Genomic DNA, 19,189 nt, shown 5'->3' with positions numbered 1-19,189 from the left:
TGCCAAAGATTATATATTACGATGACTAAAAAGCCCTTTAGTGCGTCGTACGAAGTTGTCGCGTGCCAGAAAGAGCTGATCTACAAGCTAACAACGCGCTGCGAAGCGATGCGTTGTTAGCTTGTAGATCAGCTCTTTCTGGCACGCGACACCCTACGACGATGACATAACTTCCGGTGCTACTTTTTCTATTTTTTTCCCCTCCTCTCCCCCACCACCACCATTGGTACAACGACATAGAGGCTGAGAGGAGGCGGTGACAAGTCTGGAGGAGAATGTTTTCATTCCAGTGGTCTGTTGTTTAGTTTAGAAATATTACAGTACGTCGTGCAGAATAAATAACCGCCGAGCAAAAAAAAGGGGGATTTTTCGGGAGCACGTCGTCGTGGGGTGTCCCGTTCCAAGAGAAAACAATACATTATTGATGTTGTTGTTGTTAGCCAGCCAGCTAACATCAGCTGAAATCTCGTTTAGCTAGCTGCTCTAGCTAATCGTCACCACCACCATCACCGTCCGTCGCCTGTAGCTATAGTAGCGCAGCTCAGCTGTGTGCATCATCGCCCTGTCTTCCTGCCATGGGGAACGCAGCGACGGCCAAGAAAGGCAACGAGCAAGAAAGCGGTGAGTTGTTTTACAAAACAATGATCGTAGAGATGCACCAGCTTTTAGTTGGTGGCGGCGCCGAAGAAGAGCGTCGTTTAGCCGTTTTGTTGGCACAGTTGAAGAACACGGCCTGCAGAGAGAGGATCATCTTTTGGTGGGGCAGCAGCCAGCTAGCTAGCAGGCTGGTTTAGCTGGGTATTACAGTTACAGGACCCCCTTGTTGGCCGCAAAGGGACCCCCTGGCTGTACCACGACTAGGTTTAGCTCAAAGGCAATGGCCTTTCGCGTCCTAAATCAAATAATCAATCAATAATGAAGTGTTATAATGTGACACTGGGGCAGCACAGTCAAGCCAAGTGTCACCGTTACAACACACTGTCAGCTGTTTTATTCATGCAGTGGTTTCGAAGAGACTTCAGTGGTGAGAATCTGCTTTCAAATTAGCGTGCCACTGTACGAGATGGATATCTAGGATTTAACGGCTGCAGGAAGGGCACAATGTTGTCGCTCACTCACTACGTTTCTTGTTGCCAACGGGGGTTAGCTGTTGTTTCCAGCAAGATAACATCAGCAGTTCTGTCTGTTGTAGCTGCAGTGAAAGGCCTGCCTAACACCAACAGGTATTTGGTAGCTAGTTAGCGATTAGGCTAGTTAGCTGATATTGATTTAGCTGAAGCAGCTGCTATTCATTGATTTCCGTTCTTAGTTTATAATTATTTTAAGGATTGTATGATACAATAGCAAACTTAATTGCTGTCAAGCAAGCAACCATACATGTGTATATAGTCATATACCCTTGCAGCAACTGCCAAACAACATTTACATTTGGCAATCCATATTCTTGGAGATCCACTCCCCTTTACAGTAAATCAAAAATATTAGGGTCACTGCTTTATTTGACATTGTTCTCATTGTGATGATACTAAATGTATTTGTGGATGGATTCTCTTAAATGAGCTGTAGAACAAATTGAAAAGAAATGTTGCATTATCCAGATTGCACTCTCTTGCTCTCATCCTGTTACCTGAATGAAAGCAATAGCCAGAGGGCAATATGTTGTTTTGAATGCTTTTGTCAGTAATGACCGAGCTAATCCACTAAACCTGCCTTGTGCCTTGTTGCCTGTCTAGAGAATCCCGGTCTTAACCTGCTCTCTCATTGGCAGTTGTCTGTGTTGTTGCACAGACCCGTGGCTAGGTTTTTACAAGGAGGAGCTGTGCTTGTGTACAGTAACATCATTTCTGATGGAAACTGTGGAGTTAAAACATGCCTTAGATTAGATGTTAAGCCTAGGTGAAGGTGTGTTAGAAGGAGCTAGAACCCAGGTTCATTTTCGTCACAACAAGATGTCATCCCTTTTTGGGTGGTAAATTTACATTATAGCCAATGGCATTCAGAGCAATTTACTAATTTACATTGAGTGCCACATTAGCGTAATCGTAATTGACTAGCACACACACACACACACACACACACACACACACACACACACACACACACACACACACACAGTCGGGTTGTGGAGTGGGACAGGTATATATAGTCATTTTTATTGGCTTAAAATATTGACTATATACATACATTCATAAATCCACTTGCTGACCGGTCGGTATTGAGCAATTTTTTCATGTGACCCTACCATAGCAAGCATCCTATATAAGTATAAAATGTCATAAATTTCAAACTTTCCTGATGCTTTAAGTAGCATGTGACATGTGGCATGTGATTCTGAATCCATTCCAAGCATTAGTTTTGCACAAAAAACACTCCTTGTGCCAAAAACAGCCATAGCCACTTGCCCAAATGTGTCCAAAATGTGCTGACCTCATCACATTTGTGCTGACCTCATCACATTTGTCATGACGGCTATGGACGTTTTTTGCCCAAAGAGTGTTTTTTCCGGCAAAACTTATGCTTGGAATGGATTCAGAATAATGAAAACCCCCTATTTTGACATGTCACATGCTACTTAAAAGATATTTTTGCCTTGTATAGGATGTCAAATATAAACTCCTATATAAAAACATTTGCTCAATGCTGACAGCCGGTCAGAAAGTGGATTAATGAATGTATGTGTATATAGACAATATTTTAGGCCAATAAAAAAAAAACCATACCAAATTATCCCACTTTAACCCATTCTGATCGGGAACGCATTTTGGTGTCAGCATCATGTTATGCTTTTGCTATTGAAAAACAGCAGATCTACAAGCTCATAGCGCGCCACCGAGTGGCGCGCTACGAGCTTGTAGGTCTGCTATTTTTTGAAAAATCGAAGAACGACTGACATTTTTTAGAATCTGATCTCAGGTCAGAATGGGTTAATCAGACCAGTGTGTGTCCAGTGGGAAACCTCGTATGAATCTGATCTCAGGTCAGAATGGGTTAAACAAAGTGTTGGCTGCCGGACTACACTGCAAGTGGCAAGTGGCCAGTAGTACGGACTACAAATGCTATTGAAATGAAGCATGAAGAAGACTGGGCTACATACATTATTATTATTATTATATAAATGAAGCATGAAGAAGACTGGGCTACATACATTATTATTATTATTATATAAATGAAGCATGAAGAAGACTGGGCTACATACATTATTATTATTATTATATAAATGAAGCATGAAGAAGACTGGGCTACATACATTATTATTATTATTATATAAATGAAGCATGAAGAAGACTGGGCTACATACATTATTATTATTATTATATAAATGAAGCATGAAGAAGACTGGGCTACATACATTATTATTATTATTATATAAATGAAGCATGAAGAAGACTGGGCTACATACATTATTATTATTATTATATAAATGAAGCATGAAGAAGACTGGGCTACATACATTATTATTATTATTATATAAATGAAGCATGAAGAAGACTGGGCTACATACATTATTATTATTATTATATAAATGAAGCATGAAGAAGACTGGGCTACATACATTATTATTATTATTATATAAATGAAGCATGAAGAAGACTGGGCTACATACATTATTATTATTATTATATAAATGAAGCATGAAGAAGACTGGGCTACATACATTATTATTATTATTATATAAATGAAGCATGAAGAAGACTGGGCTACATACATTATTATTATTATTATATAAATGAAGCATGAAGAAGACTGGGCTACATACATTATTATTATTATTATATAAATGAAGCATGAAGAAGACTGGGCTACATACATTATTATTATTATTATATAAATGAAGCATGAAGAAGACTGGGCTACATACATTATTATTATTATTATATAAATGAAGCATGAAGAAGACTGGGCTACATACATTATTATTATTATTATATAAATGAAGCATGAAGAAGACTGGGCTACCGTACATACATTATTGCTAATCTAACATTGACAATATATTGAGATGGATTGAGAAAGGATGCCCAGACTGTTCTGCTGAAGTTTTGCAGTGCGGTTGAAAATTGGCATATAATTATAATTCATAAAAAAAATACAGTCAAGCGTCCTTGTTGTCAAATGTAAGCATAATCTAATAACAAGTTTTCTGGGTTGATTATCGTTACTTCTTTTCCATAATCTGTTTATGTAATAATCCCGACTGCATGTAGTCAGTTACTACTACCCAATCCTGGTTATCACCACCCGTCTCAAGGCTAATTAGAGGGCGTTGTTGTCCTTCTAATATCTTATCAGTACTTTAGGCACCACAGCCGTGCCATTTTTTGACAGGCCTAGAAGGTTCTACTACGGTTTTAGTGTGTTTTGCATATTTTACAGAAAACACGGTTGTGCATGAACAAAAAAAAATCATATATTAATTTTAAATTAAATGAATTCAACTAGCACAATAAACAAATGTGCAGTTGGATGTTCACATAGGGGTGCAACAGTTAATCAAACACATTCTTTTTTTTATTGATTATGAAAAATAACAGATTATTGAAAGAACAGAAAAACGGTAGGATCTATTCTTTTAAACAAAAGCAAAGATATGTTTACAAGCTGCAGATCGTCTTTTTGCAATTAAAAGAAAAATCAATTACAAGTTCTTCACGCAATTCATTGATGTATAAAAGATACAACAAATTATCAAAAATAAATAAATAAAAAGTTCTTCAGCCCGCTGCAAGCAGAGCACTCGTACAGGAAGCTGCTAAACTATAATGTATGTGGTTAGCCAAGACAAGCATCACACACTGCACTTCACTGCATACAGGAAGTGTTTGTCAGGCCATGACTTAAAGTAAAAAAAAAAAGCACCACTGTAGCTGTGCTGCTGTGCGCTTGCTTTGTTAGTCACACGCCTGGGATATAATTGAGTGAAATGGCCCAGGGGAAGGATCACGCCTTTCTTAAGCTGGACGACTTCGCCAGCCGACTGTTCCACCGATATCGCAAGGGCAGCCATGATCAGAAAGGACACGAGAGTGACCCGCATTATGTCTCTGAGTTCACCATAATTTGGGATAAGTCGAGTAAGTGTCTTGCTGTTTGTATGCAGGTGTCGGTCTTCCTCTCTTGCTAGGATAGGAATTGTGTTGGTAACTTGTGTTTGATAGTTTATACCAAAAAAAATTCTAAACATCCACTTGACCAAATTAATTTTAAAGCATGAAGGATTGGAAATAAGCCCAAATTATGATTGTATAATGAAATTGTTCTACGTTTTCAGTTTTCACTGGTGTCTCAGTTTCTACTGGTAGTCGTTCTCTATTGTTTTATCATGTCTCAAAACTACAAGTCAAGCAACAGTCTTGTTATAGTTTGTCTTTCTTTTTTTAATCTGCCAGAGACAGGATTCTCTTAACTTCCTCTTAACGTTCAAAATGTTTTCTAATGAAGATTACGTAAGATCACTTCACTGGCCTTTAACCCATTCTGAACGGGAACCCATTTTGGTGTTGGCATCATGTTATGCTTTAGCTATTGAAAAATAGGTGGCGCGCTATGAGCTTGTAGGTCTGCTATTTTTGAAAAATCGACTGACATTTTTAGAATCTGATTTCAGGTCAGAATGGGTTAATCAGACCAGTGTGTGTCCAGTGGAAACCTCGTATGAATCTGATCTCAGGTCAGAATGGGTTAAGAATGCAAGAAAGAACAAAGAAGTCATTCAGTCTGTTATAACAGCAAACCTTTTTTATTGGAGTTTGTAAAAGAAAAAAAAAATGTTATTCCGGATCAACCAAGAAGTCGAACTTGGGCTTAATTGAGAGTTGTGTCAAACGGTCAATACTTTGACTCTGTTGATGGCCTGTGCTCGGGAGCAATGGGCCCAAGTTGGTCTGAAACCTTCTGTGGGACAGATTACTGTGTACTAGTGCAGAATGGTGATGGTGCTTCAGTTTTCTTCAGTTTCTGTCCTCGCCATAATATGTTGTCCTGGCATTTTCTCTGCTATTTCTATTCCTAAGTATGAAATGTCTTAACGTGTACATTTTGTTTTGTAATCTTTGTTGCTTTTTCGTTCTTTGTCACAGCTGTTCTTGTTGTATCAATGTTCGCCAGGGTAGGCCAATGAGAACTGTAGATATTCACAATAGTTAATTTAAAGAAATGCTTGGGAATTAAGACATTCTGAGCCTAACTAGAGAGAACTACAATGTTGATTTGACTAACAATTTAGCTTTTTTTTAATAATACATTTATACAATATTTAAAATTTGCTACATTCTTTCATCATGGACATAGGAAAAAGATATAAACATCCATAATGGCCTAATTCATAATTATTTCATTTACATGGAAGGTGTACATTGGCGTCTTCTTCAGTGTCATTTTGTTATATGTTGCATCTAATTCACTTGACTATAATGTTCTTGTTTTTTGCACTTCATAAACCTTTCTTCCCTTTCTTTCTCCTCCATCATTTCCATCCATGTGGGTGAATGTTCCTGCAAACCCTTGGTGAACTGTAGAGACTTTTGGTATGCTTATTTCTCCATAAGCTTTCCTAAATCACAGAGAGAACATTTTGTGTGTACCGTACTTTGTCACAGCATCATAGCTAGGCCTTATATTTTTGCCTAAATAATATGCCAACATCTTGTCCAACAAAGTCTTGTTTGGGTCTATTTACTAGTCTACCTGTTAGCTCTTATACAATACATCTTATACACTTACAGATATACAGATACACATACAATTACAATTCAGGCTGCATGCCTTGTACCACAGCAATTTGACCAAGATGCATTATGTTTCTCTGTGACTATGGACAGCTCATGTGTCTGCTGTGATTTTCACTTTGCACTGTCTTTCTAATGCCTGCTCTGCAGACCCAGTTATGCAGACCCAGTTATGCTCTGCCTTTTGGGTCTTTCTCGGCTTATTTTATATTGCTGTTTTCCCCTTAGAAATGTTTGAAAAGGGATGCAGAATATTCTCTTTGAATTGGCCCGTTCTGTTAAGCCCACAAGAGCTCTTTGCATCTCTTTATCATTTTGAATTGCCTGCCTTGGTGTTTGGATTTGTTGTTTTATAAAGGATTTCCCCTCATTGTCAAATACAGTACTTCTTCATCTGTACTTGACATTGCCCTAATCTTATGTACAGTATGTATGCCCTGTAAATTATGTGGGTATTTGAGTAGAACTGTTTCCCTCCCTTAAACATGTTACCTACCAAGTTAGATATTCTGACATATTAGCCCATACCATCATCCTAATTATTGTTCCTGTTTTGTCACTTGTTTTAGTGAAAGAATTCTTAGCCAAAGCCAAAGAAGATTTTCTAAGAAAATGGGAGTGTCCACCACAGGTAAAATAAATAAAATTAAGTTATGCGTGGCCATTTTGCCTATTGTGCCTTAAAAGGGCATGTACCTTTGTTTCAGTTTTGTTTTCTTAACATAATACAGTATACCTAATGCCAATGGTGTCCAATCAAAACATTTCTTCTCAACATAAGCCTAAGTTTCTCTGCCAACTTTTTGATACCTCAGTGGATATGACTTGTGTAAATATTGGGTATAATGTGCTAGACAGATACTGTATACGAACATAAAGTATGTCTGATTTTAATGACAACATGTTTCCTCAGAGCACAACTGGCCTGGATGACTTTGAAAGGCTCAAGACCCTTGGCACTGGCTCGTTTGGGCGAGTCATGCTCGTCAAACATAAAGCAACAGACCAGTTCTTTGCCATGAAAATCCTGGACAAACAGAAAGTGGGTGATGGTTTTGAAATTAAATAATGTTGTGACCATTCTGAGCTGAATCTGTGCAGTGATACTCTGTTTGTTGCTGATCTGTCAAAAGCATGACATTTTTGCATCGGTTTGATTCATTAACACAATTGTGTTGCTAAATGCTGCACCTCACAGAAGGAAATGGAAAGTTTCATCTCATGTATCGGTACATTTCAAATGTGGTACAACTGAAAACCTCAGAGGCGCTTCGCACACACGTGCTTGTTTATGAAAATACTGAAGTGCAATTCTTATATGGTCTAAGTTAACCCATTTGTAAGTTGCAGAAAAAGTCTGTCTGCCTTTGGTTTTCTGACATTTTGTAAACTGACCTTTATCAGTCCATCAAACACACACTTCAAAAAGTCACACAACACTATTTTCAAAAGGCCCTCGGCTGGAAATGGCATAGCTTTACTCGGATGTGGCAGAACAAATGTACAGATCGCCAAGATACATCCAAATGATATGATGAGACCTGTGCATTCTGTTCATGTTTGTGTGTTGTTTATGCATTTTATTTTGCCAGGTGGTGAAGCTGAAGCAAATAGAACACACGCTAAATGAGAAGAGGATACTGCAGGCCGTCTCCTTCCCTTTCCTCGTCAGATTGGAGTACTCCTTCAAAGTACACACTTGCCTCTGTTCTAACTACTGTAGCTGATAACATGGAACACTTTACCAAGAGCCCCTATTTGTTTTGTGAAGGTCACCTAGTAGTGCATGAAACTTCAACTGTTTCAAAAGTATTCAGTACCACTCAAGATGTGCGGATCACGTTCCGTTTTATCAGCCAGTTATATACTGTATTATTAGAACAACATGTTTACTGTATCTACCGTGTTCAGTTTAGCAAAAAACATCACAACAACAGAGACAATACATCAGTGTTTGAAGGAATTAAAAGAAGGAATGCCAGCACTCATTGAATGTTCTTTTTCACATGTTTATTTACCTCTGATGATACCATCTGGCCGAAACGCGTGCGTGGTAAATAAACATGTGAAAAAGGACAATCGATGAGTGCTGGCATCCCTTCTCTTCACATTCCTCCTTTTAATTTAATTGAGTGTTGCAGGTTTTCTGCTTCGGGCAGTCTTGTCTCTCTTATTTATTGTTTATTTTGCCATCATGAAAGAGAGACACACGTGAAACTGAAAGCAATACTGTTATGTTAGGTATTGAAATCTCTCACTCTTCGTCTAACAGGACAACTCAAATCTATACATGGTGATGGAATATGTTCCTGGTGGAGAAATGTTCTCACACCTCAGACGCATCGGGAGATTCAGGTACTGGTCTACACGTGGAAGGTAGGGGATATTCAGCCGTCGGCCCTCCGATCTATCATCTACCCCATTTGATTGGTTTGATTAGGTTTTGCACTGTTAGTAATAGTATAGTTATGTCTAGGTATTGGTTTGTTGAGGCAGAGAAGAAAAAAACAAAGGGCACCCCAAGGGCGTAATAGCGTTTCATTTAAAAAATCCTGTCTGACGGCTGAATATCCAGTTATCCACTCATTTATTCAAAAAGCCTTTGTCACCAAGGTGGCGACAGGTCCCTAGAATAAAAATGCCTTAAATGTTGTTTAAATTCTAAAAATATTTAATAAGGCTTGATATAGTCTTTACATCTTTGCATACAAAGTCTTTAAAATGTAATTGTTGAACTGTTTTTCTAGAAGGAGCATGAAGTGCTTATGCAAGCTATGACGTTGTTGTCTTTGCTTGTTTAATGTGGCGTCTGTCTCTTTGTGTAACTTTCCCAGTGAACACCATGCACGATTTTATGCAGCTCAGATAGTACTCACCTTTGAGTACCTCCACTCTTTAGACCTCATCTACAGAGACCTGAAGCCAGAGAACCTGCTCATAGATCAACATGGGTACATTCAGGTACGCTGTCAGTGAATGTATGTCCAGTAGGAATGTAAAAACAAATCCACGATAGGATATTCATCACGATATTTAGAAGGGAAAAGAAATATGACTGAAATGTAGTCTATATTGCCTGATTTATACTTAAATATATTTTGCAACAAAGTATAACTCTGGCTTAATATAGCTGTGTAGCTTGTGAATTCCACCCTTCACCCTATGGTTAAGGAGATGGGCTTGGAGGTTCTGTGTCAGTTTAGCTTTTGTCTCTTCAAAACTTGTTGGCACTGTTTGTCTAAAGCAAGAGTCTTCAACGGGTCTGGGACACTTTAGGGTGGCGCGGCCACCAAATCTTTATGTGACAGGATGTTTGTTTGTTTGTCCTTGACCTGAAAAAAGCAGAAGATCCCTGGACTAAAGTATGGCCGTGTTGGAATTTAATGTCTGGAGTTATTACTGCCTGTAGTTATATCATGTACATAGCCTACTTTATCCGCAGGATTCAGTGTTTTGGCCAAAGCTATAATTTAAACAGCAGCATAATATAATTTGAAAATATATAGATGTCTCTTCAACAAATGGGAGCCAGTGGCAGGCTTTTTCCTAATTCAGTGTTTTAGGCAAAGCGATGCAGGCCTAATTATTATATTATGTTCATTCTGATTCCATACCAAAACTCTGTCGCGTGCGCGCAATTGTGTGTGTGTGTGTGTGTGTTATTCTACTCTGTCATCTCTGCGTGTGTTGACACTATACACACACAGAAGAACTGGGAGGTGGAGGCACGTGGGGGGGGGGGGGGGGTGCGCTGCCCAGAGCAGTGTGTTAACCAGGTCTTTGCACGTTGCTCAGTCAAACGGCCAAACAATGGGTCGCTCCACAAAATAACTGTTCAGCGAGAGAGTCACTACAAAGGAGAGACATGGAATAATTAGAATGCAGTTCAATTAAATGCAATTTGTCTCAAGACACACCAACGATAATATCGAGACATTGGTCTGTAATCGCCAAGCTCCAAGAGAGATTATGTCATCATGAAGCCACTAACATGAAAATCCACAGTAATGCCTTCTTAACGAAAAAGGTGATGATGATGATGTTGTTCTGCTGCTTCAGGTCACAGACTTTGGCTTTGCCAAGAGAGTAAAAGGCAGGACCTGGACATTGTGTGGAACCCCTGAGTACTTGGCTCCAGAGATCATCCTCAGCAAGGTGAGCCAGCCATGTTCCTGCAGAACCTGCATACAGAGATGTTCCCGTTTCATTTACTGATATTCTTGGTTTGTTTGATCAGATTAAAAAAATGTCTTCTACATCCTGACAGTTTTCTGAAAAAGCTATGTTTCTATGTCAGTCGTTCTTCGATTTTTCAAAAATAGCAGACCTACAAGCTCGTAGCGCGCCACTCGGTGGCGCGCTATGAGCTTGTAGATCTGCTATTTTTCAATAGCTAAAGCATAACATGATGCTAACACCAAAAGGGTTTCCCGACCAAAATGGGTCACTCATTGACAACCTTATCTTGTTATAATTGGTCCTTATTAAGGCCATTATAAGATGACATTATGACGAGTAGAGGTGGGATATGGGCAGGTCATAAATGTTGATTTCAAAATAATAGAAACTACAGTTTCTATTCATGAAAATCAAAATCAAATAAAGTTTGAAATGGCCAAACCTGCCTACTGGTAGGCAGGCTTCTGAACTGTCAGCCCTCCTCTGAGACACAGACCAAGTATCTTAAATATGAACATTGGTGAGGACACCATATGAAGATGGGATGGAAATGGGGGTGTTACTATGCGATTAGGCAAGAAAAAAAGCCCTCTAATAATTATTTCATGTTCTTGATTTTTATTTTCTAGGGCTACAACAAAGCTGTGGACTGGTGGGCCCTGGGAGTCCTGATCTATGAAATGGCAGCTGGTTATCCTCCCTTCTTTGCAGATCAGCCTATCCAGATCTACGAGAAGATTGTATCTGGCAAGGTGCAGACAGTAGTGATGCAACGGTTCTTAATAATATTGTACCGTATGTTAATGCCATCCACGGTTGGATATGCACTTGTTAAAGTTCCCATGACATGGCCAGAAGCCATCATATTTGGTCCTAATTGGCTAGGCCGAGGCATGTTATTGATTGGCATTTACAGTAGCGAATGAGATGAGGTTATGAGTGAGCGAAGGTGAAAGCCTGTTGTTCTTTTTGCTTCTTAGTGGCTGTAGATGTAATGTGAATCAAAGAATAGCTTAGATGAGCTATTCTACAAGCATCATTGTGAGTTTTTAGATTATCTATTTAAGACATGATACACCGTCCGATTAGTAAATGATCGTATCTTTAGCCTGCATTTTTGTCTAACCACAGTAGTAGTGTGATTTCATCTCGATTCACTCGAGCTCGTTTTAAAAGTTGAGTTATTTCCAAAACAACAGTTCGAACAAAATACTCTTGGTCAGCAGAGAGGGACTGTTGTTAGCATAACATTTTTAAACCGAATCCAAAATGGAAACAAAAACTAGCCGGAGATATTTTTGCCATAAGTGCATTCGGTCCATGATTGTCAGCATAGCTACTTTAGTGATAGTACTAGATTACTTAAGGGAATGCTGCAAATTAGAGACCGAACGATATATATTTAACTTTTTTTTCCTACAGGTATCGACAAGTCAATTTGTCCTGATTTGTAACCACTTTCATCATCCCTATTTTGGGATTCCATTATAGATATACCGTATACACGTACAATGTTTTCAAAGATTTTTAAAAGTAGCTGATCTACAAGCTTGCTGTGTACCGACAGGTTGTGAGCTGGTAGATCGTCTGGTTTTAAAATGTGTTTAATACAGCAGTAAACTTTTATGTAGTATATTTCATATTTACTTGTTCATTTTATAATTGAAGTTAAATGTTCTTTTCATATTCAGATCTGCCAACTTATGTGAATTTTGAGTACCTGATACGCATTTTGACATCAAAGTATGCTGGTATGATTTGTCCCTCCAAAGTACGCACAAAAAGCGCTTTACACCTCGTGAGTTTAATTGTGCAGTACTCGAGTTTACGTGCTGAGCAGAGCACACATCTGCCAGGATCCGTGTCTCTCTTTCTCTCTTTAGCCAGATCCAAATACTCAAATTTCTGCCTCCTCCAACCCAAGTCCTCCAGCTTTGTTGAGGAGAAGTTGGTAACCTGCCGAAATCTGTGACAATCTTGTGGACTTCACTTATTTATAGAGGGTATCGTCATCATACCCGAAAGTTATGCAGGAACACCTACTGAGTGGCAAAAAACTACTTTCTGGCCTACACACAGCCTACACATCCAAACAGAAATGTCCCATGTGATTTCATTAAACAACGTTAAACTCACTTTGCCACTCGATTTGACACTCACTTTATTCACATGCATATAATTTGGTATTTTTGTCATTGTATGTTTGCACATGCATACATACAGTATGTGAACATGTTCCTCTGCATTTAGCCATCCTCACTATTAGGAGCAGTTGGCGCTATTAGTCAACTAATCAGCCCTCAAGGGGCAGTTAAGATTGAAGGGACACTTAATGACCTCAATGTGCATTATATGAGGTCCACAAGATTAACACATATTTCAGCAGGTCACCAATTTCACCATAACACCACCATGCTGGAGGATGGATGAGGCAGACATTTGAGTAGTGGGATGACTGGGATACAAATCTTTGTATCTCTCTGTGCCTTCCTCACGCCCTATGGCCCTCATGTATCAATGGAGTGTAAACTCCTGCCTGAAAGTTCAAGTGTGGGTTTTGGCGTACGCCCACCTCAACGTGGCATTTGTCAAGTGATCCTATAGAGCTGATCCCAGTGTATTTTTGTTCGGAGCGTCCGACCGTCATTTAAATAACACGCACACTGGAAAGAAGAAATAGTAGTGTTTGGAAGTGTGCAAGTTATTCTGCAGTGCCAGTGCATGTTAAAGCAGGCATGTACAGTAGGCGATCCCCGTGAGTCGGACTGCTGTGAGTGATGCCACGTTAATGAGAGAGAGCCTGACAAGGCAGTTGTAATCAACGTTTATTGGAGTGATTGATGAATGAAAGCATAAACATATGGATGAAGGCTTGTGTGTGTGCTGGGTGGATATCCATGAAAAGATTGAAACAGCGGCGCCCCCCCATCTCCCGAAAATGATCTCGCATTAAGCGCTCGGTATATCTAATCCAGATCTGACATTTATCTGAATGACTGAATGATTTTGTTCTCAACGCCTATAACATTGCAAATCAGCAAGCTATATGCTTGTCATTGTCACTTGGAAATAAAATACGTGTGCACGTCCATTTATGCCAAAATCTAAATATTATATTGTATATAGATTATTTGTAGGCGTCTGATCCCATGGTCAACAGGACAGTAAAGCACTGTTTAAGCATCTAAACTTGTAACATTGTTAACATGTTATATTGTTTTTAATTGCTTGTACAGCTAGAAATATCCTACCAAAACATATCGTTGATGTATCCCTTTCCAAAATATTTATTAGTTTTATAGCTACCGGTATACATTTTTAGATGCCTGTCAGCTGGTCAGACAATGCCGCTCCGCTTGTCTACGACCGAAAAACGGGTGCAGACAAAATATACGACAGCCCCCAACCAAACGTGAGATTTGTCGTGGCGTACGTCAAAGTTCAAAGTCATGCTGGATTCTTTAATGATAAATGCCGAAAATGGCGCTGATTTCGCCGTACACCCATTTTTGGGTGTAAATCGCGTTGATATATGAGGGCCTATGAGCATTTGTCAGTGTGGTGGTGGAAGAGTTGTTGCGATCTTTAGAAATCGTCCCAATGACAATAAAAAATATATCGTGTTTGTGAAACTAAGAGATTTGCTGGAAAATGTATGCTTTACATGCTTAAATTATCAACTAGGATGCAGCATAGTTGCAAGTCTGCAGTCAATCGGACGGGAACTGCTAGTAGGGAAGATCTCATAGGCCGGACGGATTGCTTGGACCTGATGGGCTATTTTGTTGCAAATCCATATCCCATAGCTTATTATATACTGTGATTTGCATTTGTCCAGCGGGAGTTGAAATTGTGAATTGAATTTAGTTCATGTTAACCTAACATTATATACCCTAAATTATTTGCAAGCTATTAGCTAACCGATATCAGTCATCAAGTTTCAGCAGGTACATTATACATTTTCAGAGCAATGTCTAGGTGCAAGTGTTGTGAATTAAAGGGGTTAGAATCTCAACAAAAATGGATACAAGTATAACCCCAAACTCTGAGTGAAATGAAGTGCTCATGAGTCATGATGTGTTTCCTTGTTGCAAAAGTGTAGGTGGTGGCCTGCTGTTACTACTGTGCTGATAACCTCAGACCCCCCCCAGACACCTAAATGATAGCAATTCTATCAGAGCTAAAGAGAAAATGATGCCACACCAATAAATCGGCTACAAAGGAATGTTTAGCATGGTATATAATTGTAATATAAATGCAGGCCACAACCAAGCCGTAGCTCACAAGCTCAAATTGTGTGTGTGTGTGTGTGTGTGTGTGTGTATGTGTCTGTGTGTCTGCATGCATGCATGAGTACATGACTACCTTTTGACTTTGGGATGTCTAGTGTTGATGAACAGGTGAGAGGTCTGACTGTATTTCTTATCTTGTACTTGCATGTTGGTCAATGGGTATAAATGTGCATTAGGGCTGGTGATGCATTGCTGGTGAAAACGTTTACATTGTGTGTGTTGAATCAGTAGGCTCTATGCCTACTGTTGTCCCTGGTTTCCAGCTTTGTTTGATTGGCTGGGTGCAGGTTTGAACCAGAAACACATGACGCCTTCACATGAGTCTCCAGTTCAAATCTGCTGAGTCGATCAAAGCTAATGGGCAGCTGAACTGGAATAGGAGATGAGCAAGCCACCTCCTGGAAACCCGGGACTGTCAGTGATGTGCATGGTTTATATACCTCATCGACATGATATATAATGATATCAAACACAACATTTTTATTACTCAGAAACAGAATAAGAAGCTGATTCATACGTTGAATAACTTGGCGATATGGAGGCGAGCGGGAAATTACCGTGTTCAATGCGAGGCGGAGCGGACGTGGCGCGAAAGCGCATGTGTGGTACTCAAAAAATGTTCCCATGGTTGGCAGGTCTGTATATCGAAGTTTAAAAGGAATGCTTTATTTGAATCTATCCAAAAAAAACAAAAAAAAGTCCCCCGTCCCCGTCCCCCCCTTGTTATATCGTCGTTAAAATGTGGTGTATGACTCCAAAGATCTGGAATCGGTCGAGCTCTACTCCAAACCCGGCTTTATTCCAACACGGTTGTGGAATAAAGCTGGTTAAGGGTCTCATATCATCCATATTTTATAACCAGCACTCTACATCTTCTTGGCTCCCATAGGTACGATTCCCCTCTCACTTTAGCTCTGACTTGAAGGATCTGCTGAGAAACCTGCTACAGGTAGACCTGACAAAGAGATTTGGAAACTTGAAGAATGGCGTGAACGACATCAAAAACCACAAGTGGTTCTCCACAACAGACTGGATCGCCATCTACGAGAGGAAGGTAGGTCTCGAACGTGATTATATTTATTTGCTTGTTTATTTTATTCCAAATTTAGCTTCCCTTTGAAATTAGATCCACCATTTTGGGGTGAAAAAAGTGTGTGTGTGACTGTGTGTACTATTCCAGTATGTGTGATAATTTAATATTCTTTGGAGTGGTTTCCTCGGTTTAGTTATCTCCTGTATTTACAGGTCGAGGCCCCCTTCATGCCAAAGTGCAGAGGACCAGGGGACACGAGCAACTTTGACGATTACGAAGAGGAGGACGTTCGCGTCTCAGATACAGAAAAATGTGCAAAAGAGTTTGCTGAATTCTAGTGAGTGGGAAAGCCCCTTCAGGGCTCACATGCATTTGGATATTTTTTGCACTCTTTTGAGGGTGAAGGTGGAGCTGAGACCATCATATGTTCAAAACAATTGCCTAGTTCCTTCATTCCACAAGGCTGAATGAAGTCCTTCTTGCCATGACCCTTGTTGCGTGCACCTAGCACCCTAACCTATACACAGGCACATCATGCAGACACCCCTCGTGCTGCAACACAAAATTACTAGACCATGTGTTTTTATCTCTTATTTCCTGTTCTGTTCTTTTTGTTTTTGATTTGTTTTTTGTTTTACATTTGCCGCTTTTTAGAATTTCCTCCCTCCTCTTTATTTAAGTTCAGGTGATTATGTATAAAGCAAGACAAAACCAATTATCTACCCCATTTCACACAGTGGCACAAAGAGTGATTGATTGTATTAGCCGGTATTGCACATTTTGTGATTTAAGTTTTTCGGGGGAAATAGAAAGGTTCCAATTCCTGCCAGTGAGTCTTGCCAGTTATTGTCTGTTACATGCCTGAGTGTATTTTAGGGTTTTGAATGAAGTGTAATGGCCCGGTCTATACTCTAAACATTTTGCTGTCCTTAACAAGTAGAACCTTGTCTTTGTGCATATAGAGAAACACATATATCAGACATACGATTTTACAACACTTTATTTTTGTTTATTTTTTTTTGTTTTGTTTGTAAAGCATGACCAAAACTTTGACGAAATGGCAGTGAAGGAAGTGTTCAGCAGCACTGAATGATGTCTCTTGAAATTGTCAGTGTTTAGCTCTTGGGCATTCAGCTCTAAAAAGCGTGATTAGCACATTGTGGCAAGCCTAATTATTAAGCAGAAACATGTATGTGCTGTATTAGTTTTTATCAATTGTAGCATCGTTTTATCCCTTATCCAGTGATGGGGCATTTCCTTTTACCTCAGAATAGGTATGGTATTCAAATGAATATAAGAGATATATTTTTCAGGTACAACAGTCTCATCTGCCAGAAAAGAAACCAGTGGGCGGTTAAATATATTGCTTTGTTGCATACAATAGGTCATCTTTCTTCGGCATGTTCAAAAAATAATATTGTTTTTTTTAACACATTGTTAAAATGTAAAGGTCAGTTTGTTGAAAGGTCTCTTGCTCAAATGGTACGAAATTGCGGTTATACACAGTGTTTGTGTATATACTATGGAGTATGGACATGCCGGTAGTATATTGACCACTTTGGGACATCTCTCACTTTTTGGTTTTTAACTGCTAAGATTTCAGAAGACATTATGTAACTGCCATATTTGTTTTATTTCCATTTCCCCCTGCATGGTAGTCTTCATCTGTTACATTTGGCCACAGTGTCACAACAAGATAACAGTGCCTGGAAAAGGTGTGTGACTCGCATCTCCTTTTTGTTTCACTGGAGGAAAGAGTGTCTGCGCGTGATTTTGAGGCTTGTAAATTTTACCCCGAGTGGTGGAAATGTTGGAGGGTTCAATACTTCTTCAAGACACTGTAAAAAATATATTGGCAAAGCCTAAATTTTAAGCTGTGATATGTTTCTCTTTTGGTTCGTTTTTTTCCACAGAAATTGAGCATGACATGCCATTTAATTTGGCCCTGTATTTTATTTTATTTTATTTTATTAAGGCACAACTGCTTTTATGCTATTTATTTATACTCTGTCTGTCGTCTAATTAATTTTACCATCTAAATGTTTAAACTTGCATAGTTCTCAATATGTATGAAGGTGCAAATGTTTTATTTACAGAAGTGTTATAAATGGTGAAAATTTCATAATTATTTATTTGTACAATTTTATTTTTTCCATTTGCCCTTATGGAAATAAACATTATTTACCAGTCAATAGACATCAATTCTCTTATGCCTGAATAGGATCATAATATGTCAGTCATGTTTTAGACAGTCAAAATCAAGTCATTTAACACAAGTCATTAATTTCGCTCCCTTTGTCTTCTCAGTCCACATTGTGCCCCATGCTTCATGGGCATTTCAATCTTTGTTTTCCCAGATGCATAAAGGAAGGTGACCAGAATGTCATTGTGAAGCTTATAGGATCCATGATCGTTGTGATCTGGAAAATGGTCTGAAAAATCCACTCGCTGGGAAATTAGCATGTTGCAATCGAAACTGCCTATGTGTGAAGTCTTTCCAGAAAATGTGCAGTAGATCCACAAGCAATTCCGTGTCATTGTCCCCCCAATCCCCCCCATCCCATGTGTGTAATGATTGTCGAAGTTATTTGATGTAAATGATGACAATTTTCTTTTCCTGAGCCACCTGACACTCTTTACAAAGGAATATCAGTTTATTTTTAACTTCTTTCACATGCCAGTATGGGCCATGATATGAAATATATATGTATTTAGTTTGTTGGATATTTTGCACAATGTCATTTAGAAGGCTGACACTTTTCCCACCCATATTTACTTGTATTTGCAAGGGAAGTATAACATACTTTGCTGTAGCAGATTTTATGTAACAAAGGATATATATGTCACTGTAATAAATTAAATTCTTTGTATTAAACACGATAATCGTTTTATTTAATTTGAGGAAAAACTTGGTTTATATGCAAGTGTTGCAGTGACTATATGATACATTTGTCCCAAGT

At 39.0% G+C, this 19,189-nt stretch overlaps 1 protein-coding gene across 4 annotated transcripts; it reads left to right on the top strand.

Annotated features, from left to right (window-relative positions):
- The first annotated feature begins 235 nt into the window (after positions 1-235).
- On the top strand, positions 236-19,104 carry prkacba (protein kinase, cAMP-dependent, catalytic, beta a). Of its 4 annotated transcripts, none has more exons than XM_080769832.1 (10): positions 236-621; positions 7,295-7,356; positions 7,639-7,767; positions 8,318-8,416; positions 8,998-9,080; positions 9,560-9,686; positions 10,785-10,880; positions 11,534-11,656; positions 16,086-16,250; positions 16,442-19,104. In XM_080769832.1, exons 1-10 carry the CDS (start codon positions 576-578, stop codon positions 16,565-16,567), a joined length of 1,056 nt encoding a protein of 351 aa, XP_080625958.1. In that variant the 5' UTR covers positions 236-575; the 3' UTR covers positions 16,568-19,104. The 4 variants fall into 4 exon arrangements, with proteins under 4 accessions (XP_080625958.1, XP_080625957.1, XP_080625956.1 ...); XM_080769831.1 differs by having other exon boundaries at positions 8,998-9,101; XM_080769830.1 differs by lacking the exon at positions 236-621 and adding an exon at positions 4,879-5,072.
- The last annotated feature ends 85 nt before the right edge of the window (positions 19,105-19,189 follow it).

The sequence above is a fragment of the Protomyctophum bolini genome (genome assembly GCF_963924005.1).
Source record: "Protomyctophum bolini genome assembly, chromosome: 8".
NCBI lineage: Eukaryota > Metazoa > Chordata > Actinopteri > Myctophiformes > Myctophidae > Protomyctophum > Protomyctophum bolini.
Note: the sequence above shows the minus strand (reverse complement) of the source record. Positions and strands in the feature narration are given on the sequence as shown.